Source organism: Neomonachus schauinslandi, chromosome 4 (genome assembly GCF_002201575.2).
Source record: "Neomonachus schauinslandi chromosome 4, ASM220157v2, whole genome shotgun sequence".
Lineage (NCBI taxonomy): Eukaryota > Metazoa > Chordata > Mammalia > Carnivora > Phocidae > Neomonachus > Neomonachus schauinslandi.
Window position 1 is genome coordinate 161,774,668 of NC_058406.1, and position 25,303 is coordinate 161,799,970.

Here is a 25,303-nt window from a genome sequence, read left to right on the forward strand (position 1 = left end):
CCTCCAGGTGATTTTAATGAACAATAAAGTTTGAGAACAACTGATATAAAAGTAGAAAAGAACATGATGAGAAAATGTATGAAGGTTAAAATATACATCATATAGTTTAGGAAAAAGTACATTTGATTGGTTGGTATGGATAGTTCACACAGTGAGCTGGGAAGCTGGGGAGGCGGGGAGGGTAAAGTGGGAAGCGGTAAGATACAGCAAAAAAAGAAAATAGACCCCAGAGTAATGTGTATGTGGCTTTAACTCTGAACCTGATCTTGCTTGAATGAGGTATATCCCCTCTTTAAGACTTATCCTATAAATAAAGATGATAATATTATTTGTCTTGAGATTTATTTTAAGCATTAAATTAAGTCAAAGATAAATATGAGTCAATTTCTGAAGGGTCTCAAATGGCAGGCTTTGGCATTTGAAATCTTTTTTTAATGAAAACATAAAGTTGCTAAAGCTCTCAGAGCAAGTAAAATTTGTGTTGAAAATTAAATTAGCCACTGCATAAAGAAATTACTAAACAAAAAGAATGACCAGCAGTAATTATAATCATGAAGCCAACACTACCATATTACATTTGAATGGATAAAAGCTGAATTAACTTGTGGCAGCAGACTTGGGAAGGATGTTGTTTACTCAAACTACATTACAAGAAGAAATCATCAGGGTTTATTAAATGATTACAGCTGGAGGACAAGGTGAGGAATATTTAGTGTCTGCCATTTCAGCCTTCCCCAGCAATTGGGAGTCTGAGAATGATCAGTCATCCTCTTAGCACGTTTCACAAATACCCTGTTTCCTTCCTTCCCAGTTAGTTCCTACTCTCACCTGCTAAAGCAACATGAGGCTAAGCTTAAAATGACATAATTTGACCCAAGATTCCATTTGGACCTTGAGAGTAGCTAAATGCTACCATTTCTCATATTCTCATTATCACCCAGAGTTATGCTATATCACAAACATTCAATTCCAACTGTCATTCTCTGATAGCAACCTTTATTCTTCCAGTTATCTTACGTTTTGTCTTCCAAGACACCCTCACCATACCTCTGAGGAGATCTCTTACCCCCTTGACAACCCATTTTGTCCAGCGCCACTATACTGATCAACTCCAGGGAGCACTGTTTACCCTGTATTCAACATAAACGAAGTCCTTCAAATTGTTCTCCAGAGCACGCAGTTCAGTTATGCAACAGGGCGCCACATATTTTGACTTTCTCATGTGGACTAGATTATGTGACTGATCATGTAGACTTTGCAGTTCTGTTCCTCAGCCAAACTGGTTTTACAAAACCCATTACCTCTACCAATCCAGCAATCCAGCAATCTAGTTTAGGGTAGATCTCAGTTAATGCTTGCTACTTTCTACCCATAAATCTCCGCTCATTCAATCTACCACCAAATACTGATCATTTTACCTCCTAACTCTTAAACTGTCCCCTTCTGTCTCTCCACTTATACATCCTGTTTTAGTCTTCAATATCTTTTCTACAGGTTTGGTTCTCAAACTTTAGCAGATATCATAATCAGGAGGACTTACCAGAACACAAATAGATGAGCCTCCCTTGAAAGTTTCTGACTTGGTTGATCTGGGGGAGGCCCAGAATCTGTATTTCCAACAAGTTCTTAAGTCATACTGCTGCTGCTTGGTCAGCAATCCCACTTTGTGAACTAATGTCATAATTATAATTATAATAATCATAACTACAATCATGATAATAATCTAACTTGTTTCCATTACTCCAGTCTTGACCACATTAATTTTCCACATAAAGTCAGAGCCTTAGCATTCTCTTTCTTAAAATCTTTACTGTCAACTCACCCATAGGATAAAGTTACATTGTGTTAACTTGACAGATAAAAGCCCCTATAACCATGGGGCGCCTGGGTGGCTCAGTCGTTAAGCGTCTGCCTTCTGCTCAGGTCATGATCCCAGAGTCCTGGGATTGAGCCCCACATCGGACTCCCTGCTCAGCGGGGAGTCTGCTTCTCCCTCTCCCACTCACCCTGCTTGTATTCCCTCTCTCGCTGTCTATCTCTCTAATAAATAAATAAAAAACCTTAAAGAAAAAAAAAAGCCCCTATAACCTGACCACAGCCCATCTGTCTAGCTTCATCACTGACCACTTACTTTTACTCAAATTGTGCTCATATAGTACTGAATTTTTGTAGTTCCCTTAATGCATGCATATTTTCATGCTGTTTACCCTGCATGGAATGTCTTTCCTAACTTTCTTTTCCTAGATATTACCCTAAAAGATTTAGCTCAGACATTTCTAGGAAGGTTTCCCTGCAGAAACAGATTAGGAGAACTTTCTTTTACATGCTCCCTTAGCAACTTTCAAAGTTACCAATGTTATCGTCTATCCTATGAAATCTTCCACACACCAGAGGTTAGTTTCTCTAGACTAGGGACTGTGTTACTCACCCTTGTGCACAAAGAACTATCAAAAATGTTGGATAAACTGAAGGAGTGGGGACTAATAATTTAATACAAAATCATTTGATTACTTAACTTAAAAAAGATTTAACATGCCTATAGTTTCTTAAAGAAGAGTGATATCCCTTCCATACTTTACATAGCATGAAGCGAAATCACTGTTTATTCTTTGAAGCATACATTTGGGTTACTTCATTAAGTAACTTGATGTTAATAAGATATAAGAAATATGTTGGATTACATAGCCTTTGTTTTTACTTGTAAGACTTTTTTCCTTATTTCTGCAAACTTTTCTGAAGTCATCATAAATACTGCTTTAGATATTAATCAGATACCAGAGAAGTAAAATTTATTTAAAATTTTTCTATATCTCAGTAACACATATAATAACTATTTTTGTCAAATTCACAAATATTTATACCAAATATCTAGTATACCTAGAATTACACAAATTTAATAATGGATTAATTTTTTGTTCAGAGTTTATTATAGTTAAATCAATTACCAAAATTTTCTCCAAATATCAGTGCATTAATAAATACTTTTTCAATTATAAGACCACTTAATACCATATCTTATATAGCTGTCCATCCTTTTCCAACTTGTGATGATAGGTCCTTCTGATTCTAAATTAACTTCTAACATGCATAATATAATTTGATTATTTGTAGAAAAAAATAATTTTTCATTATCCAACTCAAAAACTTCATGGAAAAATAATTCATTACAATTTTCCCACCAATAATTACCAATAAAAGGTGCTCTGTATAACCAATTATATATAATGCAAAAATATTGAATATTATTTTTATATCAGGAATTAAAAAACATCCATTTAAAGTTTTAATTGCAGTCAATGTTTAAATAAAAACCACTTTAAGTTGGACCCAATTAGCATGTTTTGTGCAAAAGCATTATAAAATTATAAGACATGTCTATTTAGTAAATATAATTTATCTTCTTTAACTATTTTATTTTTTTCTTATTTCTTTATTTTAAATGTTACATCTCAGTTCCTAAGCCATGAAGTTTAGATAGCTAATCAAGGCATAATAGACATTTTGTATATATTTATTTTTATTTTTTTAAAGAATTTATTTATTTATTTGACAGAGAGAGAGAAATAGCAAGAGTAGGAACACAAGCAAGGGGAGTGGGAGAGGGAGAAGCAGGTTTCCCACAGAGCAGGGAGCCAGATGCAGGGCTCAATCCCAGGACCCTGGGATCATGACCTGAGCCGAAGGCAGACGCTTAATGACTGAGCCACCCAGGCGCTCCACATTTTGTATAAATTTAGAATATTCTAAGTAAGATCTTTCTCTTTCATGATGTTTCATAGCAAATGACTTTTGCTCTCCTAGAATTTTCATCATTGTATTTATTTGTGTCTGATTTTTAACATCACAAATTAAATATATTTGTTTAATACATATATATAGCATACATATATTTTATATATATGTAAAACTAAGAATTCACAATTTATATGCTTCCTCTGTAGTATATTTTAACAACCATTTTATATTTGTATTTTTTACTATGTGTTTATATTAAACATTTTACCCAAGAAAAAATGAAGTAGCTTCTAATAAAAGACACACATATATTTTGATTAATAAAATAGATGTAGAAAGGCAAGATCATAAAAATGAAGGGAGAAAACATATGCTTATGATAAGATTCAAGGAAGTTTCACTGAGCATCAGTTTTAGCCCTGAGTTTCCTGGTTTTAAAAAAAAATTAAATTTTAAGATATCCTATGAGTTTGTATTTAAAAAAATTATCAGATTTTAATTAAAAATACTTGATTTTATGGGATTTTTGATTTAAAATTAATGTCATATTCATCATTTGAAAGCAAGAAAAATACTATGTAACATATTTGTCCCATTCAATGTACTTATCTACTAATTTAGATTATAAACTGGAAATCATACATCATCACCATGGTTATTTTTGTAGGCTAAAAATCTTACTGTTCAGTATCTTGGTGTTACACATCTAAGAGTCAGATTAAAAACATTTCGTATCTATAATAACTTTAATGTAACAAAAGTCCTAACTCCTAATGATGGGTCTTCCAAACCCTCAGCTCAAGTTTAAGAGTGATACAGCAGTTAGTGAAATACGTGTGTCTGGCATTTACCCCATAATTAATCTAGATGTTGTATCAGTCATTTTGACAGCTACTCCCTTCACTACCCATCTATTTTTAGCCAAAAATTATTCCAACTTACAATATTTTGGATATTACAGAAATTATGTTGAGTACTTTTTTCAACCCTAGAGTTTTTGTCATCTCTAGCAACAGGTAATATATCCTTATATGTTAATAATTATATCTATGTCCAAAAATCTAAAACCTATATAGAAAAAGAGTGAATAAACATATTAAAGGAAAAAAAATCAAGAAAATGATTTGAGTGCCTGTGTAATTCATAACTTTCCCCTCTCTTGTCCCTCCCAGAAGTGAGCTCCTATAATTTTATTTAAGTCACTTCTGACCACCTGATCAAATCAGAGGTAAATACAAGAGTTGAGACCTTCTGATTCTCTCTCTAGAAATCTGGAACTGAGATTGAGACAATTAATCATTTTCCGTATGTGGCTGAAAGATAAATAGAAAAATGCACCCTTCGTCATATGGCCAATTTGCAAAGAAAAAACAAAGTAGGCAAACATAGAGTAGTGGAAAAGACTGAGTCCTATTGTCCAGTTGCTAGATTCTGGGCTTGATGGGTCTCTCCTAGATCCCTTTTCTTGGAGTCTTTGATATAACTGCACATGGCTTGTAATGCTTCTAGGCTTAAGCTAGCTCAAATAGCTTCTCTTAACTTGCAAGTGAAAAGTTTGTCTCAACCAATAAAGATGGCTTTTCCAGGATTCTATTTGAAATCTACCAGTACATTAATATTAGCTAGAATTATATAAACTTTTAAAATTTCCATTAGCTCTGTACAGATTTAGTAAATATATTTAGTGTATATTTATTATATATATTTATTATATATATATACACTAAATATATTTATACACTAAATATATCAACTTTCTTACATGCATATGACTGGTTTGTGCATATATATACATATATACACTAAATATATTTATACACTAAATATAAATATATATATAGTATAATATATGTATAGTATATATACACTAAATATATTTAGTGTATATATATATAAATATGCACAAACCAGTCATATGCATGTAAGAAAGTTGATGTCCCCAATTTAACATACTCAGTATATCATTTGTGATTTTGATAAAGATTAATGTAATTATATAGAGTTTATCATATTTGAAATCTAGTCTATTCATATTTATCTAAGTAGAATATGATGATCCAATGCATGTTTATTAGTCAAATAATATGCTTTCAGGGTTAGGTTAACTTTGGGATAACATTTTTCAATGGTTATAATAGAACTCTTACAATGCAGAGTTAATAATTCTATTCATTTCATTGAATGACTGTACTAAATTCATTCTTACTCATTTCCATTCCCATTATTTCAAAGGTTATGTATTAGAAAGGACTCATACTCTTCAGAAAGTATTTTAGAAGCAGGATTGCTGTACTTTTTATTTTTGAAGACAACACAATGATACACAGGTATGTAAATGATCTCACTTCCAAAATGACATCACTAATTTAGACGAGGCTCAAGTTAACTTGAATTTTAAAGTCAGGGTTGTCAAGACAAAGGAGAGCTGGTCTGTCCTACCAACCTCATTGGTCAGCCTTGGTATATGAGTCTTGCTATGTCATATAAATAATACTAAGCAGCCAAGATGTTCCCAGTGCCTTTGGTTTAAATGCAAACTCCCTACCAGTGACAGTTTTATGGACTCACATGATATTTTGGTAAGAGGGGGGAAATGGGAGCATTTTCAAATTCTTCTGTACAGTTAAGAGAAAACTGGTTCAAATGAAAATTTGTACCTGGTCCCCACCACCCTAAAATTTCTGTTCAGAATACTCAAAATCAAGGCCTTGAGTGTGGCTGAACCCTACAGCCACATTTCTCGGGGCACCCTTCCACAAATGGCAGGCCGTAAGCCCTGCTAGCCAGTATGAAAATCACCTGGTTTAGTGCACAGACACTAACATCAAAATTCTGTATTCTCTCAGGATATAGTCACTGACTTGCTCGGTGATCTAAGCCAAGTCACGTTCTGTTCCAGTTTCTTCATCTATAGGATGAGAACTAATGCACTTTAACTAGTTGTCCATTTTTCAGGATTTAGATCAATTGATAAACCTTTTATAAAGATATGAATCTAAAGTTTTCTAAAAACACTAACATAATGGAGACTGAGACACCTTTTTTACACCTTTGTATTATGTAGACAGGCCTGAGGCAAACTGGAAGAATTGGAAATGCTATCAAATCAATGCTCATACTGTGCCTGAGCTGTAGATAAATGGAAACTATTTTTAGCAACAAAAATATGGCACCTTTGATGAGTACTTCCTTTTGAAATGGATGTTTTTCAGGTTCCCACTGAATTTCACACAAAATAGTACAATTTAGAAAACTCTGCAACACAAGGCAATTGGGTAATGTGTATATTGGCTATTTTCTCGTGGAGTCAGTATGCACTTTGGCTCCCCTAAGGGCCCTGTAATGAAAAACTTGCTGAATCTCTACATAAAATCTAAATGAGAAAAAGAGAAAATAAGAAAGTCAGCCACACATGACTGGGCATGTTGAAGAATTCCAATGTAACAATCCAACTATTGTGTAACAATAGGATAAATTATTTTCTCAGAAATTTCCCATGTCAGTGAAAATGTTTAAAAATATTTTAGTATTATACACATAAGATAAACATATTTTAGGCTAATTGCTTTATTGAATAACCACATTTTTATGTTTGCTAACTCTTTAAACTCATTCATCTTTACTTTTCCTCACTCCCCCACATCCTCCTTTAGAATTTACTCATTTACCCCCTCATTTCTTCCTACTTAACACTCTCTTATGTACTAGCTAAACATATGGATTTTCCTAGGCTCACAGCTGTCTTCAATTTTTCTTTTGTTTTATTGTCATGATCAGTTAGGCTATTCTCTTAAATCACATTTTTCTTCTCCTAATTTCCTTTTACTTCTACGCTTTTGTTGCCTTTTACCTTTTTTTATATGGTTATGAATACAGATATAAGCATGATGTTTTCTGTTTCTGCCAACATGATTATATGCACATGAATCAAAGAAGGCTTCAATCTAGTTTTATACTGAATAGAAATATTTATTTAAAGTACTCACTTGAAATCCAAATGTATTGTTCTGAGATCCGTGCCTTGGGACTCCTGGATTTTCACATGAGGTACGGGTGGGTTCTAAAAATGAAGATTATAAGCATAATGTTCCTTTAAAATTTGTAATTATATTTAAATGTATATTTCTCGCATACAAAACAATTTTGAGTGATCTGAGGCTTAATGAAAAGGACCATGGGTAATAATAAAGAATATAAATCTAATAGCGTCTCTCCATGGACAGAAGTCTACTAATCTTAAAGCAAGAATTCAGGTACACTGCAATTTACATGAATTATGCAATTCTTGAACTTTGAGCCCTTCTGATGTAAAAGCACTTGACATCCAACTTACTCTGTGGATAAAAAGTTAAGGAAAAATGAAGGATATGAAAAAAGAACATGTATATTAAACATTTGCTCAACGACTTTGCTAAATTATAATCTCAGGTAGGATAATATTCCCCTCAAGAAGTAAGAGTTTTTCCAGAAACAGGACTTAGTTATTTGCATTTTTCATGGATACCTGTAGGAGATCCAGGCATTAAAATGGTAAAACTAGTAGTGTCTGAGTTGGCTAGTTTGTATGACAGATTATTTGGTTGGTTTACCAAATGTGGCACTTAATTTAAGACTACAGAAATGTGCTTAGGGCCATTTTGATGTCAATGTATTTTTTTCTTTTTTTTAAGTAGTCTCCATGCCCAGCAGTGAGCCCAATGCGGGGCTTGCACTCAGGACCTTGAGCTCAAGACCTGAGTTGGGATCAAGAGTCGGATGCTTAGCTGACTGAGCCACCCAGATGCCCCATCAATGTATCTTTTTTATTAATTTTTGGAGCAAGTTTAATATCATATGACTATGACTCATTAACTATAAGAATATATACAAATGTTAGTACTTAAGCTATTAATCTGACAACCTTTTTCTTTTTCATTTTACTGATAAACAAGAAAATTACTTCGACTGTTTCTCTGGGAGTTTTAAATGCTAAATACAACTTCATATGTTTTAACAGTATTCATTTTCAATGCCTTCTAATTGCTTCTATATTCTACATTTATTTTTCAAATTTAGCCAACTATAGTTTGTAGGGCAGAGAAAATAATTAATACATTCATACTAGTAATACATTACTAGGATCTAGTAATTCCAAAATTACTGAGAATAATCAACCTTTAATTAATATTACCTATGCAGTGAGGTGACGAGCCACTCCAAGTGCCATCTGCCTGACATATTCTGGTGCTTGATCCCACTAGTATGAAAGGAGAACTGCAGCTAAATGAAACCTCTGACTGGTATATAAAGCTTTTGCCTTCTCTTTTCCCTTGGGCAGGAATACCAGGGTCACCACAAAACTTTGCTGGAAATGAAAAGAAAGATATTTATAGCAAAGATTTAGGATTCATCAGACTAACAGTTTAGAAAAATGATGAAAATAACTGGAATACTGAACTAAAGTGACATGTTATTCACATTAATGTATCCTAAAGAAATTTTTTTTAGCTTTTGTCTAAGTGATAAATACTGAATGTACAACTCAGCATAATATTGAAAAGAAGTCTGATTGAGGTCTTTTCCCCTTAGTAGGCCACCTTAATAACTATAGAATTTTTTGTATTTTTGTTGCTGTTTTGTCTTGACCAGAATCAAACCACACATTTGTATAAATTGGTTGCAAAGTTGGAGTATGCTTCTGAAAAGGCATGTGATTCACAGAAAGCTCTGTCAGAAAGAGCCAGCCCATAATGGTCTAGGTTGTACTCTCCAGATTGCTCTGTCTTTTTATATGTATATAACGGAAACACTTATTTGTTCTGTGTAATCTGTTGAACACTCAAGCACATACCCCAGTGTTTTGTTGTCTTCCTCTTTGTAATATTGTGGAGGATTTTTGAGAGTTTTTTCTTTTCTTTTTTTTTTTTAAAGATTTTATTTATTTATTTGAGATAGAGAGAATGAGAGAGAGAGAGCACATGAGAGGGGGGAGGGTCAGAGGGAGAAGCAGGCTCCCTGCCAAGCAGGGAGCCCAATGCGGGACTCGATCCCGGGACTCCAGGATCACGACCTGAGCCGAAGGCAGTCACTTAACCAACTGAGCCACCCAGGCGCCCTCGAGAGTTTTTTAAAGACTAAAGAAGCCCAGTAGAGTCCAAATCTATAGCAAACCAAGGAATCTCAAAGTTCTACAACAATTATTGAAAATACCATCTTGACAGAATTTGTAAACAAATTGAATACATTATTCCATTCAACATAGATTTCCTAACAACTAAAAGAACCTATTCTAAGACATTTTAGGCACTTAGACTTATCAGTAAACAAGCTGGAGCATGTCTAGCCTGTTGGAAGGAAGTGGAAGCTGGAGCAGAGTGAGCACGTAGAAGTGTAATAGGGTCAGATGGTTTCAAATCTAGTAGATAACCTACACAAAGATATCATATGCTTTCAATTTGTTTATTGTAGTAAAAAAATACATAACATACATTTACCATTTTAACCATTTTTAAGCATACTTGGTTTTTAAATTTGCAGATTCAGCAGCTAAAAGCTTATGCCCCTAATAAGGCAAACAAACAGTAACATCCAAATGTTTTTAAGTATAAATGCTCCCTTAGGGTGGTGCATCCTCCAAACCAAAGATATTTTTGAGGCTTGAAAGGAGACCTCTAACTGGATAGGACATCAACCAGGACAACAGGAATAAACCAGGAATGTTCCAGACAAACAGGAATGGATAAATACCCTAATAATAGAATACCTTAGTCTTAAGCTCAAGGTACAAAGAAAGACCCTTTCTGAAATTCAAGACTCTAGGAGAGACCTGAATTTTCAAACCTCTTTTTAGGAACTTTTCATTCTTTTTAAAACAGTTAAAGTTAAAAGTAATTATGAAATAAATATTCAACAAAATAAATTTAGGGTAAAATTTCAGAGTAAAGCAATACAGGTAAAATAAACATGTGTTTAGTGTGTTCAGCATTTCCTAGATATTGTAAATCTTTGTGCTACGAGCCATAGAACATCAAACCCCAGAGGCCAGGATCTTCATCTTACTAATCTTTGTGTCTCTAGCACATTTTGAATTCAATGGCTATTTCCTCGGTGAACATTATCAATGGGCATTTCAGCTTAGCAATCATTTTTATTGCCAAATTACTTAGTAACCTACTTCTGAAGTGTTTCTCTTGCATATTTCTGCTGAGTCATTCCTCTCAGAATCTTATCTTTATTCAACAAAGAAAAGAAAGGAGGGAGATGCAACCACATAAACTCCTCAATCTTGCTCCCTGCCTGCCCCTCACTTCCTCATCATCCCATTGTTTTCTATCTGTAGCATTTCATGTCCTAAACCAAACAACCTATTGGTGTCTAGTTTAGAGGCTTAAGACACAGGATCTATTTTCAAAAGGCTCCAGTTCACAATGACATAAACTTTAAGATAAAAGGATATACTTTGAACAAAATGAAAGAGAAAAGACTTTCCCTTCTATAAAGTCCCTAAAATGAATGAATTTGGCTATTCAATGGCTAACAGCATTATCTCTTTAGTCTACCTTCTCTGAACTGGAATTCATACTCTAATTTAGGGGCAGTGCAACCACAGGCCATATAACAACGTAGCTGGTGTCCTAAATGATGACAGGGTCACACAGTGTCCTTACAATTTGATTCCTCTCTCTGAGCCCAAGTGTCATTATCAATTAAAATGTCATGAGTAAACATGGAGTTCTGTTATGTGTAGTAGAAATCATATATGTAAAGCAATTTGGACAAAGTGATAGTTATAATTCAATGTCAATAGTATTTATTATTATTTGTATTTTAATAGAGCCAAAAAATAAAACATCCTATCCAAGATACTTCTTGATTGAGATTTTCCTAAATGTATCAAACAAACATGAACTCATCTCTGTAAATCTCCTCATCCCTATCTATTCTGAAGTAGCTGTAGAATATCTAGTCTTATTTAGAACACATTGGTCTTTTCTAAGATGATCCTTAGCATAAAACAGAATTTTAAGAGACAATTTGTGTGACATCAATCTTGAAGTATGGGGGGATAGTAGTATAAGATGAAATCAGGAGAGAAGAAGACAAATGGCACAGAAACCCATAGGCAATTTGGCTTCCACTGTAAATGAGAAGACTGGAGGGTTCCAAGTCATGTCATCAGTTAGATCTGCCTAACTTCAAGGCCATGGGGACAGGTGGAGTGTTCTTCTACCCCATGCAGGGAAAGGAGGGAAGACTAGGAACAGGATTGCCCATATCATGTGCTACAATAATTTGTGTAAAACACAAAGCTGACTTTTATTTTGTTTGCAATCTTCCAAATTAATTTCGAAGTGACACTTGCTGGAATATATATTATAAAGTGACCTCTAAGAAAATATTACTCCCTCTTCTCCATGCTTACCTGAATCATTTTAGGTATAATCACAAGCATTATCATGACAAATAACATCATAAGAACTTGATTTGAATGACCATGTAAAGTAACATAGATTTATTGTGGAAAGAAATTTGGGAGTAAATTAGAGCATTCAGTTGAGACAAACTGGACAAGAATAAGAATACTTTTCCAGTAGTAGAATTAATCTTAAAGGGTTTTTAATTTGAGAAATAATTTTTTAAATAAGTTTGCAAACAAAGCAGGTTAGCCTAATATTTGGAGTCAGAGCAGAAAGAACATAATAGTTGGATTATAAGAAAAATATCTACACTGGTAAGTTTGATTTCCTGTTGAATTTTAATTATGCCTCAGAATGAGCTTTATCAATCTCATATTTGTTCTAGCAAAATCTGAGAATTTTAAGTAACAGCAATAATCTCAGTCAAGGAGTTCTAAGAGAGTGGAAATGGGAAAATACAATTTTAAGTATAGAAATTATACTTACGTAAGCACTGTGGTACTTCCCCACTCCAGGTACCATTTCCTACACAGGTCAGAACAGCAGGAAAGGATAGTTCATAGCCTGGAGAACAGATGTAGCTAATACTAAAGCCCCAGTCAAAATTTGTTCCTTCCAACCTTCCATTAGAAATCTGGGGAGGAGTTGGGCAGGTAACAGCTGCAATTACATTAAAAGCAATTAGACACAGCTGTTGAAATATCCCGGGTGTAAAAAAAAAAAATCATCAGAAGAAGCGTATGTGCTAATTTAACCTTTCGGAGGACAATATGGTGTGACATGTTTTATTGTCCTGGTAGTAGTCCTGAAACATCCCTGGAATTAATCCCTCTAGGATGCGACTATTTCTTGGCAACATAATGGCTACTGGTTGTCAGAGATTCTCTTAGAAAATAACAAGCTGCCTGACCTCTAAGGGAAGCAAATAGAGGGTGACCTTCCATCTAGTATACTGTAACTGATAAATTATTGGTTTTATATAAAATTATTTTTCCAATGACCTTTAGACAGACTGAAGATCAGGGCTGTTTGGCTATATATAGTGTCAACATTGTAGCAAGGAATTTGCAAGTAATTCTGTGACATTTGGAAAAAATCTAGATCAAGTATCTCATTAAAATACCCAAATTGGTTCTATCAACCACTTAAATTCATATGTTAAAATTTACTGTAGGGTTTTTAAATAAATTATTAAATGTTTAAGCATTTATTTTAAAATTTGTTTTAAGTTGGCTTCAAGCAGAGATGGGTAAGATAACATGTCAGAGATGAAGGGAAAAAGAAGGGTACACATTGCAAAATCTAAAAATGAGGAATGATTGTATTTTTATGAGTAGCAACATACATGAATAATTCTTGGAGTTACATTACCATTATCAGAATCAGTTAATGATGTATGAAATAACTTCTAATATAAAATGTATGTTCATATATTTTCATACATTAAGTGTATATATACAGTGATCTGATTCAGAAACAGTATAAACAAGAAGAAAAAGACACATGTTGAAATTATTCCTTTTGTTAAACTGTCAGTTCACAGATGTTTAGAAAGACACCTGAATGAGAAATATCAGTATAATTATAAAATAATAGAAATGGCTTGACATCAACAGTATTCCATAAATTATCAGAAAAATTTGCAAAAAATATAAATATATCTCCAGTGGAAAAATAAATAGCATAAAGTAGCAAATTTATGCCCATATTGACTACAAGATTAATTCTAGATTGTATTAAGAAAGATGTTCTTTTTTTTATGAAGAGTTAGTTTTATAATTCAGTATGATTGTTCTCAAGTTATAGAACTTTTTTTTCCCATCTTTGAATTGTTTGAACCAAGTGGATCATCAAATTAAAATTCTAATTCATTAAGGTTATATTCTCTTTTAAATATTCACTAATAAATATAAATAATGAAGGTGAGTACATACCAGAGCACATGATATTTTTGTTGTTTTGGTTGTACTAAAAATCATTGTCATTACTCATAAGATATAATATTTTTCTTGAAATATCATTTTAAATTCTATATGTTATTTTCTGTATGATTTTAAAATAAAGACAGCAGTAGTCAATTTTCAGTATCAGAAAAAAGTGAAACAATACAAAAATGCTATTTAAGCTTACTTAAAATTTTCATATTAAAAAGTAAATATACAGCAGTTATCACTTATAATATTGAAGAAATTATCATACCTCTACAAGTTGGCATTACTCCACTCCACGTGCCATTAGTTGTACAAGTCCTAATTCTGGAACCGTTCAATTCCATTGTATAGCCTGGCTGGCACATGTATGAGATATTTTGTCCAACCACATAATCATCTCCATATCTCAGTCCATTGGCTGGTATACCTGGGTCTCCACAACTGATTACTATCAGTATTGGATTAGAAGAACAGATGGTTAATGTGCCATTTAATGGAGAGAAGTAGTAAGCATATGGCATATATAATATATAAGCAGGGAAAATTAGTTACCATGTTCATTTTTAATCATAAAACATAAGCATATTTAAACGACACACTGGCAATTCCTGATTATACTCAGGTATGCTTATTACAGATTCTATGCATATGGTTCAGAAACTGTCATTTAGACTCTGAAGAGGCTAGGTTAATAAACTAGTATACTGTAAGGAACTCTGATGCAGTAACCTCTTTTATTTATTTATTTATTTATTTATTTATTTATTTATTTATTCTTATGTTAATCCCCATACATTACATCATTAGTTTTAGATGAAGTGTTCCATGATTCATTGTTTGTGCGTAACACCCAGTGCTCCATGCAGAATGTGCCCTCCTCAATACCCACCACCAGGCTAACCCATCCTCCCACCCCCCTCCCCTCTAGAACCCTGTTTGTTTTTCAGAGTCCATCGTCTCTCATGGTTCGTCTACCCCTCCGATTTCCCTCGCTTCATTCTTCCCCTCCCGCTACCTTCTTCTTCTTTTTTTTTTCTTAACATATATTGCATTATTTTGCAGTAACCTCTTTTAATCCGCCTTAGGGGATCATGGAGAAGTCATTCCATAGAATCTAGAATCAAGATTTCTTTTTTTTTTTAAAGATCTTATTTACTTATTTATTTGACAGAGAGAGACACAGCGAGAGAGGGAACACAAGCAGGGGGAGTGGGAGAGGGAGAAGCAGGCTTCCTGCTGAGCAGGGAGCCCGATGCGGGGCTCGATCCCAGGACCCTGGGATCATAACCCGAGTTGAAGGCAGACACTTAACAACTGAGCCACTCAGGCACCCCTAGAATCAAGATTTCTAATATAACATTTGAAATCTATGTATTCCCATATATGGTGACTGAAATCTCTAATCTATCAGGCTTGGTGGACTGAGAGCATATTATCGGCATAGTGTCACTCAGCTGGATATTATAATAGTTTGGGTTTTTTTTTGAGAGTGTGTGGGTATAAGCACAAGTGGGGGGTGGGGGGGAAGTAGGAGGGGCAAAGGGAGAGAGAGAATCTCAAGCAGGTTCCACACCCAGTGCAGAGCCTGACTCAGGGCTGGATCTCCTGATCCTGAGATCATGCCCTGAGCCAAATTCAAGAGTCAGATGCTTAACCAAATGAGCCACCCTGGCACCCCCATCATAGTTTTTAACTAAAATAATGCTAGGTTCAAAAAGAATACTTCCTATTGAAGAAAGGAAAGAATGAATAGGCTATAAAATATGAATCTATTACATGCAGGGCAGGATACATGATCTATGGCAATGAAAATGCCATAGCTAGGGACAGAGAAATCAATTTACCATTTTCGCCAACTCATTGCCAACTCAAGTGAAAGAATGACCTCTAAGAAATTGCAATCTCCACTCTGGGAGGCATTTACTTTCTGGATTGGGGATCAGTGAGAAGCTTACATAAAGTTTTACTAAATATGCCTTGTTGTTGCCAGCCCAAGACTGGGAGAGCTGCTGCCCTGTTCTGCTCTAAGACTCTATAAATATACCCAACTCCTACCTATTTCATGCTTGCACCCAGGCCCCCACAAAGGGGTGGAAGACAACTGCAATGTGAACCTCCCTCTGTTGATGACACTATGGACTGGCTGGGCAGAGAACATCAGTGGCCCCAGAGTAAGAGTGGGAATGGGGAGGTCAGGCAAGGCTCACGGTAGGGGGTAAATGGCCTATAACCCATTTTAGGAAGACAGGGAGGTAGAGAGGCTGACTGTGCATGAGCAGAGGCTCCAAGTCCTCAGCACATGCTCCACTGTCCCCGTAGACTTCACTTAACAAAATACAAATTTAAAGTTGAAATTAAGAATTTTAAGACAACAAACACAGAGCATTACACCCAGCACCGGACCCTTTTGAGCATGAGGTTCTATCAACTTTAGTAGCTCATAAAGTTAGCTCTGGTTACATACATAATATTATCATTTAGAATGCCACACCAAAAGTTTCAGAAAGACTTGAGACAGTAGAGAAAAGAGAAATAATTTTAAATACAATATTTAATAATAAGGCATAACAAAGATTATATGTAAGCCACAAAAGCATTTGCTGTTTTGAGGTACATGATTTAAGCTTGCTTTGGGCAAGGAATTGTCTAAAAGCTTTCCAGCAACTAAGAGAAAAAGGAAAATACAGAAGGTTACACTATTTATTTTCTGGAGATTAAAAAAAAATGGGGTTACTTGCCTTTTAGTATCTTTTTTTTTTCCTTTTAAATCTTTTTGTTCATAAGAGGGTAAATAATTTCATCAGGTAAATCTGGGCTATATTCTCTCATTTTTACTTGTAATTAATTCTTCAGCAAAGACTCCCTGATCATCTCATGGGTGCCACCAGGATGAGGGATCAGATTAGAGAAGTATTTTGGAGATCTAGGGTCAAAGACTAAAAGTAGATTAAGGTATGGAAGACCTTAATAGCACTTCAATTACACTGTATTAATTAATTTACCATTAAAAATTATGAATGTCAAGATTTCTTTCATATATTCTAATCTGCTAAGCCTAAGAAGTTTTAAGACCATGAATAATGGCATTTAAATGAAAGAACAATATTCAGGGCACTTCACCTGATAATCCTCAGAGCCCTGGAGACAGTTTGCTGAAATCACACTCATTGAGTGTTTCTGTCTGACTCCTAATAAGAATTTTGCATATAGGATAATTTTTGTTCTTTTAATTATTGCAGAGGAAACAATTTTTTTTAAAATTATACAACCGAGTTGAATAGGAAATAAATCCTGCTTCTTTACCAGGAATGTCGTTTTGAAATTTCAGTTTTGAAATTCTGTTTCAAAATTTACAACTATATCAAAGTGAGTATTAAGGGTCCCATTTATTTTGTTTCATTTTACCTTCTGTCTTTTTCTATTTTTAACCTACATCCCAATTAAGAAGAGGGAAATTAAAGAGCACACCTACAAATTGTTATTGTTTTCTAGGTAACAGTTTGCTGACTGAGACAGAACCCTGGCAAGAAAGCAGAGCTAACCTGATCCTAAGGCACAATGAGGTGAGATGCAGCCAAGGAAAGAGAGGACAGAGGGGTTATTTTACAAAGAGGCACAAGGGAGAGTTTGCACATTGAGGCAGCATCATGAATGAAATGCCTGACAACTACAGCTTCACAAGGATTTGTTTGGTGGCTTCCTAGGGAACCAAAGGCCAGTCAAAGAGACAGTTTCCAATAGCAACAGTCTCTGTAAACAGCACCTGCTCCACTCGTCAGTTCATTTACCACCAGTTTGTTTTTGGCAACAAAAAAGAGGCTTTTGGTCTTTTCGGGCAAAACCTTAGAATAGTGGGTCTTTAGGGTTTTATCCTAAAATTCAGAGACATCAGTGCATGACGACGGAATGCTGTGCTTCATTGCAAGAAAAATTTTTTCAAAGGTCACCAAAACCCCTAAGCTCACACGTGCGCGCGCGCGCGCACACACACACACACACACACACACACCCCAATAAACTCCAGGAAGACGATTATCTTGTCTCTTTTCTACATTGTTATATTTTCAGGGCCGAGTCTAGTGCATCACTCATTATAAAAGATTAAGTAAATATTTGTTTAAAGAATAAATATGTGAATGATATGTAAGGAATGATTAGCTAAAATTCTCAAAAAATATACATTGTTTTAAAGGTTTGACCTTGTTTTTCTGGGAGGTTTTTTTCTTATTAGCTTCTATCATGCAATTGATGCCCATGTGGCATTGTTTATGATAAGCCTAAGGAGATAATCTCTATGCTAAAAATAAAACATAATTGTGGTAATTCTAGTCTATGCCACTTCAAAACTACTTTCTCTTTTAACTTCTTAAGTGAGAATGATAAATACGCATTTTTAAATAAAATAGCATCCCATTGCTCACACTTTTTTTTTTTTTTTTAAAGAGTATTTATTTATTTGAGACAGAGCGAACGAGAGAGAGCACATGAGAGGGGGGAGGGTCAGAGGGAGAAGCAGGTTCCTTGCTGAGCAGGGAGCCCGATGCGGGACTCGATCCAGGGACTCCAGGATCATGACCTGAGCCGAAGGCAGTCGCTTAACCAACTGAGCCACCCAGGCGCCCCCATTGCTCACACTTTTATTCCCTTACATGGATATACATGCAATATAGTTTATACAAGTAAACTCTGGATGTTTGAGTTAATCTCATTGTTTTTCTATTAGAGACAATGCAACAATGGACATTCTCACTCAGACATAATTACACATTTGCTTTTCCATGTTTCAGGCTCATAAAATAATTCTATTATAGCAGAACAAAGTACCAGAAAGGTGGTCATTTCTCTGATAATGCTTCTGGTTTTATATAATCTCCCAATTCAAACACTGGTTTCCTTTTTAGATCTCAGTGCTAGATTTTCTCAACCTCAACCTTGGTACTACTGACATTTGGTACTAATTAAATTTAAATGGGGGGGGCTGCTTTATGCATTGAGGATGTTTAGCATTGACCTCTACTCCCCAGAAACTGATAGCACACTTCATTCAGCCACACTGTAACAGCCAAAAATATCTCCAGACATTGCCAAATATCCCCTGGGAAGCAAAATCACCCCTGCCTGAGAACCACTAACACTGAGAGATAGCTCCCTCTCCTTGAGATTTAGATGATTTTTTTTTAGCTTTACCCAGTTTCATGCTGGGCATATCTTTTCCAGCATTCTCCTGCGTGAGAGTAGTTCCATCTCCCTGAACCATTCTTTACCCCCACCAAAAAAAAAAAATTAAAAAAAAAAAAAGAAAGAAAAATCTTTGAGAACTCTAAGTTTGGTAACAAAGATCCAGGAAGGACCATTTCTGTCCTGCTTATTGGAACAAAAGCCTCAGATTCATTTATCACTGGATCTGACTGAGTATGCTGTCCTTGGCCCAAATGACAAGACCTGCCAGATACAGGGCATTAATCATTTTGGAAGGAATCCTAGTGGGCTAAAAAAAAAATCCCAAGAAACAAATGAATGTACTTCTTTTCAGCACTGAAAGCCAATCCTTACTGCACTTGACAAGCCCTGTCCTGATGCAGATTGTATCTTCTTCCCAAAATACTATGTGCACTATGTGCCTTAGGTATCAGAGGCGGTTCTGCCTGTTAAGACATCAAAAGGTAAGGATCCTATACTACATTTTTAAATGAGTATTTGCTTGTGCTTCGTTTTTAGATATCTTCTCTCATTCTGACCATCACAGAAAAGAACTTCACCAAATTTTATAATCAGAGTACTTTTATGAGCTTCTTGGTATTACAGCAAATATCTTTTCCTTCCAACTCGGTTTAATTCCATGGATATTTCTCAACATAATTCCTCTGCCAAAGTGTGCGTGATGTTTGGATGCATGACCTTGATCTCATGATATATTCTTTTACCTACTCAAGACAAAACTAGTTTATGTGGGGGAAGCCTAATGCTCCAGAACTGACAGTGGGTTCAATAAGGACCTGTCTGGAGAAGAGGGAAAGAGTTCTTGTTCGTGAAGCATCTTTTAGAGAAAGATTAATTAAATATGCAATTTCTCAATTCATTTATAATCTTAAGCTGGCTGAATATTAGCAGGTAGAACTGATGTGAGGGAAATTTCACCCTTTTACCAACATCTCTACTCTGGCTAGATATGGAAGGGGGAGGAAGGGGACAATAACATTATTAAATTATGTTTATTCCAAAAGTGTTTCCAAAAATCATGAACAAGGCAATTTTACCCATGGGATTGGACTGTGTTTTTTTTAAGAACAGAAAAGGAATGTGCGCGCGTGTGTGTGTGTGTGTGTGTGTGTGTGTTTCTACCTGCCAGTCAAACAAATGAAGGTACATTTGCAAAATCACGCTGGTGGAAAATACTCAAAAGGGTGAAACCGCTTGGAATACTGATGCTATTTCACTGGCCTATGAAATATTAGAGACCAGAGACCTTACTAACTGGACTCTTTATTCTCAGTTCCTAGGAAAGTACCTGAAAATAATAGATTTTATGTAAATGATTTTTTATTAACTGAATCCATAAGTAGTCCAATTACCTCATATAACCACATTTCTGTATTTTTAGATAAAAAATAAACTGCTATAAGCTAAAAAATAAAATTATATTCTAAAAATTAGATCACCACTCTGATTTTCACTATGCAAGAGGAACTAGTTTCTAAAGATAAGCCCAGGAAAAAAACAGAGTGACCAAAATTTTATTTTAAAAAAAGTAGAAAAAATCCAAATAGAATTTAATTCTTTTTATTTTACTTTCACCATAACATTATAATGGATAATTCATTCACCTATATTTTAAGGGCTTTATTAATTTCCTCAAGGGTCTCTGTTAATTCATATTCAAATCATCCTGTATTGAAACATTTATCATATCATCTGTCTTGGTGATTTTGTCTCTTTCAGTTAATATTATTCCAATTCTAGCAGATCCACTTTGTCATTGATTATGTATATGATTCAACACTAGCTTGATTCACATTTCCTTTGACTCATCACATCAAAATATTTCATCTCTTGCAAGATTTGCAGATTTATTATTAACATATATTTGCACTGTATGTTTGGACATTCATCTTGAGACAAACAATAAAATTATTGACAAGATATATAGAGGAAATTGTAATTTTAAGCAGAAAGGCTTGTTGAACAAAAATAAATCTTACAAGTGGTCAACTCATTAAGAGATGATACAACTCTGTAGAACTCAAATTGGTAAATGCCGAGAAATTGAAAAAAATTAGAGAAGAGTAGGCTATAAATTAATGAAACAATTCCACATGCATTGTAAGTAATGTCTTACATTTATGCCTTGTGAAATATGCTTGACCATTCTAGTGAAGACAGAAAATAAAGCAAGAAAACAAAGAGGAGGAAAAATACAAAAGGAGGGAATGAGACGAACTTGAGAAAATTGCTTCTTAGGTCAAATAGACGTGTTTAAGTCTTAGATCCTATATATACTAACTGTGTTACCATGAGGAAAACACTTGTGTTTCCTCTGTAAGATACCATTTCTTCAAATGTGAAACAGAAAGTCTAATGGTATTTATTTCATAGATCGGTTATTAGAAATAAGTGAGAGAATTTGTGTAAAGTACTTAGCACAAATCCTAATGACCAATAAACACTCAATGATAGATATTATTCTTTATGAGTAAAAATAATAACAATTTGATTGGAAAGAAAAAAAAAGGGAAGTTTTGTTTTGTTTAGGTGGGTTTGCCAAAAACTGCTGGTTTGGTTTGGAATATTAGTTTACGCATTTTACATTTTCTTTATACGTAATTTAATTCATTTCAAATTCTTATTTAGGTCCTCATGTTTAGATACTAAAAAAAAAAAGGTGCCTACAAAAGGCAATTATATTAAATCAAAATTTATTATAAATATTTATTATTCAAACTTAACCTTTCTGGTATATATAGGAAATAATTAAATTGAAAGGAAAATTCCATCCATGTATGAGTAGAAATAACTGTTCAGCAGTGGGCTCTGACAGTAGTCAGTCAATTAAATAATTTGGTACCTCAGTTTCCTGATCTACACATGCAAGTCTATGATACAATCTCTTCCAGGTCCAAAATTACATGGTTCTTTGAATAATGTGTTTAAATTGACTTCCACTGCAAATTAATGAGAAGAAATCTAAGACAATTGTTCTAATTCAGTTTGATCACCACATATAAGCATTATGAATATGTTAGGTTCTTTAATTATAGAAGTTTAGCCCATTTTGATTTCCATTGAAACCTCTCTTTGTGCTCCTCTTTTAGGGATATTTTTGTTTTCGCTTTTGGTTTGGATTGCTACTGGGCTATTGGCACTTTTTTGCCTATAAAGTGAGTCAATTGTTACAAATTCTCAGTTTTTAATTTAATAGTGATTCATCATTTAAAAGCTAATGCTTGAAATACCTTATTTAACACAATGTTTCTCCTTGAAGAACTGACATAAGGAAAGAAACTTTCTTTATATTTTTTATATGTTATTTGTAACCAATCTGTCTTGAATTAGGTGATTTTAAACTTGATTTAAAATTTCTAGGGAAAAACGAAGACAATTCAATTAAATGAAATTTGCAGTCTCAAAAACTGGAGTATGTTTATTTATCTTTACTAAAATTGGAAAACATCTTAAATAAAAGACTTAGGTATTTATCCTTGACTAAATTAAATTGTTATTCTTTGTGGGGGAAAAAAAAGATATGTTATTCAGATTTCCTTTACTCTGAATATACTCATTATTTCAGTCTTTTTGATAACTGTATATTAAATGCATGCTATCTTCCAGAAACTATGAGCCCTGTTATCTACAAAATTACCAGCCCTTTCTACAAGCATTTTAAAATGGAATGAAATTATAAGTCATATAAACTCATAGTTAAAATAAAACTCAAATGAGATATTTCAGTCAGCCAACAAGTAATTACTTAGTTACTCTTGTATATTCAGTTCTGTGCTCCACCCTAGAAAGTCACTGAGATAAACAGATCTGGTTACTACTGCCCTATGAAGTTTACAGTTTAGCAGTATAAGCTATTGCCTTTGGTGGGGGCGGCAGGGAGTTATACAGCATGGAGAGATCCCTTTTAGCTAAAAGGGATATGAGGAACAGTGTCTTGAGAAGGCTTAACCAAATGTGTCATTTGAACTGATGATTAAAAGGCAGCAGGATACAGTTCTAAAGGCTCAAATGGGGTAGTGTAGTATGGAAACAGTAAAGCATATTTGCTAATTGTTAGATCTTTCGGTATCACAAAAAAAATGAGACATGTGCAAAGTAAGCAAAAGGATTTCTTTCCTTCAAAGTGGAGAAATCAGGGAGAATTTATTCTCCATTTGACAAAACCAGAAAAAAAGAAAGAAAAACAAGGTTTCATCAGGCAGCAAAGCACAGAGGCACAGTGATCCTTGAGAGACAGAAAACAAGTGAGTCCTGCAATTGCCCCATCTTACTGCCTTAAGAGAATTTTCAGGCTTTGGTACAGGGAGAAAAACCCCATGTAGAGCCCAGCTGACTCGCTGAGTTGAAAACACGGATCTGGAGAGTCAGGACAACAAAATGGGTAGAGTTTGAGAGAGAGTACCAGAGAGGACATGCACAGAAAAAAAGAGAGATCTAGGGAGAGAGCTCCTTGAGTATTCATCAAAATTCATCAAGTCTGTGAGGATCTGCCCAAGGTCAGGTAAAAAATTACCCAAAAGATTAGAATTAACAATATCTGGGGCTGACATAGGGCCAGGAAAATTACTTTTTCCTGACTCCAATCAACACTTGGCAAGTGTTTTGCTATTATAGATGTAGCTCATATGTTCTATTCAGCGCTTATTTCAATAGTCTCCTAGCCATGGTCTGCCGTCAACTGTGAAGAGACACCATAAACACGAGGCACCTCAACAGCCCGGTCATTGCGCACAATCTTTACAGGCAAGACAGTAACTATGAGCGGCTTTCTCCAGCTACGCAGATAGGACATGACATGACTTTGATGGCATCCTCCTCTGGGGTGATTCATTTGAGCCAGTCACTCAGGAAATACAAACACTCACAAAAGAGCTTAATAAAAGGAATGAGTCATTGGCCCACACACAGTATAAGGCTTGTCTTTTCAGTGAAATTTCTGGGAACTATGAGGTCAGCCAAGGGCCGCTCCACCACTGACACTGTTAAGAATAACCATTGACCTTCGCCACAGCATAACGTTAAAAAGAAAAAAGAAAAAAAAAGCCCAGTACCTTTTTGAGTCTTGGAAACGACATGTTCCTCATTTACAAATTTTAAAAACCAAGTCAGTTATTGATGTGTGTTAGACTGACAAAATAAATTTGTTTTCTTTGTATATTTAATCTGGATTACAGCTGATAATTAATCTCTGTTCTTTTTTTTTTTTAAAGATTTTATTTATTTATTTGACAGAGAGAGACACAGAGAGAGCAGGAACACAAGCAGGGGGAGTGGGAGAGGGAGAAGCAGGCTTCCCGTGGAGCAGGGAGCCCAATGCGGAGCTTGATCCCAGGACCCTGAAATCATGACCTGAGCCGAAGTCAGACGCTTAACGACTGAGCCACCCAGGCGCCCCTAATCTCTGTTCTTAAAAAAACTGTTAAATTACATTTAACAGCACTGATTTTCTGGGATTCCTCTTTCCTCTGCCAATTGCTGTACCTTGGTAAGTCAACGGATTCTTAAGGTCACTAGTGTGCCTTCTAACTATAACACAACCACCATCTTTTAATTGGAAAGACAATACCAATATTCACAACCTTGCCTGGTTTGATTAATTTACAAAACACACACATACACGTTTATATACTCCAATATTTTTCATATAACTAGTGATCGTTTAAAATAAGAAGAAGAAACCTACTTGTACAGTTAGGCAAAGTTCCAGACCATGTTCCATTCACTGTGCACTGTCTGATGGAAGGTCCAGAAAGGATATATCCCTCCATACAGGAATAAATAACTGAACTGGAAAACGTGGTGCCATCAATCTGAAAGACTCTTCCATTGGCTGTCGTTCCTGGGTTGCCACACTGTACAGCTATAAAACAAAACAGGTCAGAGTATATATTAACAATGGTTTTAGAATTCCTCTCACAAAAAATTAGTGACTAAATGATTGTTTCAAATTATCCAAAGGAGCTGGAAAATTGTCTGCAATAAGCATTAAATTATCTTTTATAAATAGTTGAAATTCAAGAT

At 34.7% G+C, this 25,303-nt stretch overlaps 1 protein-coding gene across 3 annotated transcripts in view; it reads right to left on the reverse strand.

Annotated features, from left to right (window-relative positions):
- Positions 1-25,303, reverse strand: part of CSMD3 (CUB and Sushi multiple domains 3) — a 1,204,765-nt gene that overhangs the window by 22,358 nt on the left and 1,157,104 nt on the right. For all 3 annotated transcript variants that reach the window (XM_044914284.1, XM_021688378.1, XM_021688377.1), the window contains 5 exons: positions 24,966-25,142; positions 14,331-14,510; positions 12,618-12,791; positions 8,906-9,079; positions 7,722-7,795 (listed from right to left, as the gene is read on the reverse strand). In XM_044914284.1, the coding sequence (XP_044770219.1) occupies positions 7,722-7,795; positions 8,906-9,079; positions 12,618-12,791; positions 14,331-14,510; positions 24,966-25,142 (779 nt within the window). The remainder of the gene's footprint in view (positions 1-7,721; positions 7,796-8,905; positions 9,080-12,617; positions 12,792-14,330; positions 14,511-24,965; positions 25,143-25,303) is intronic.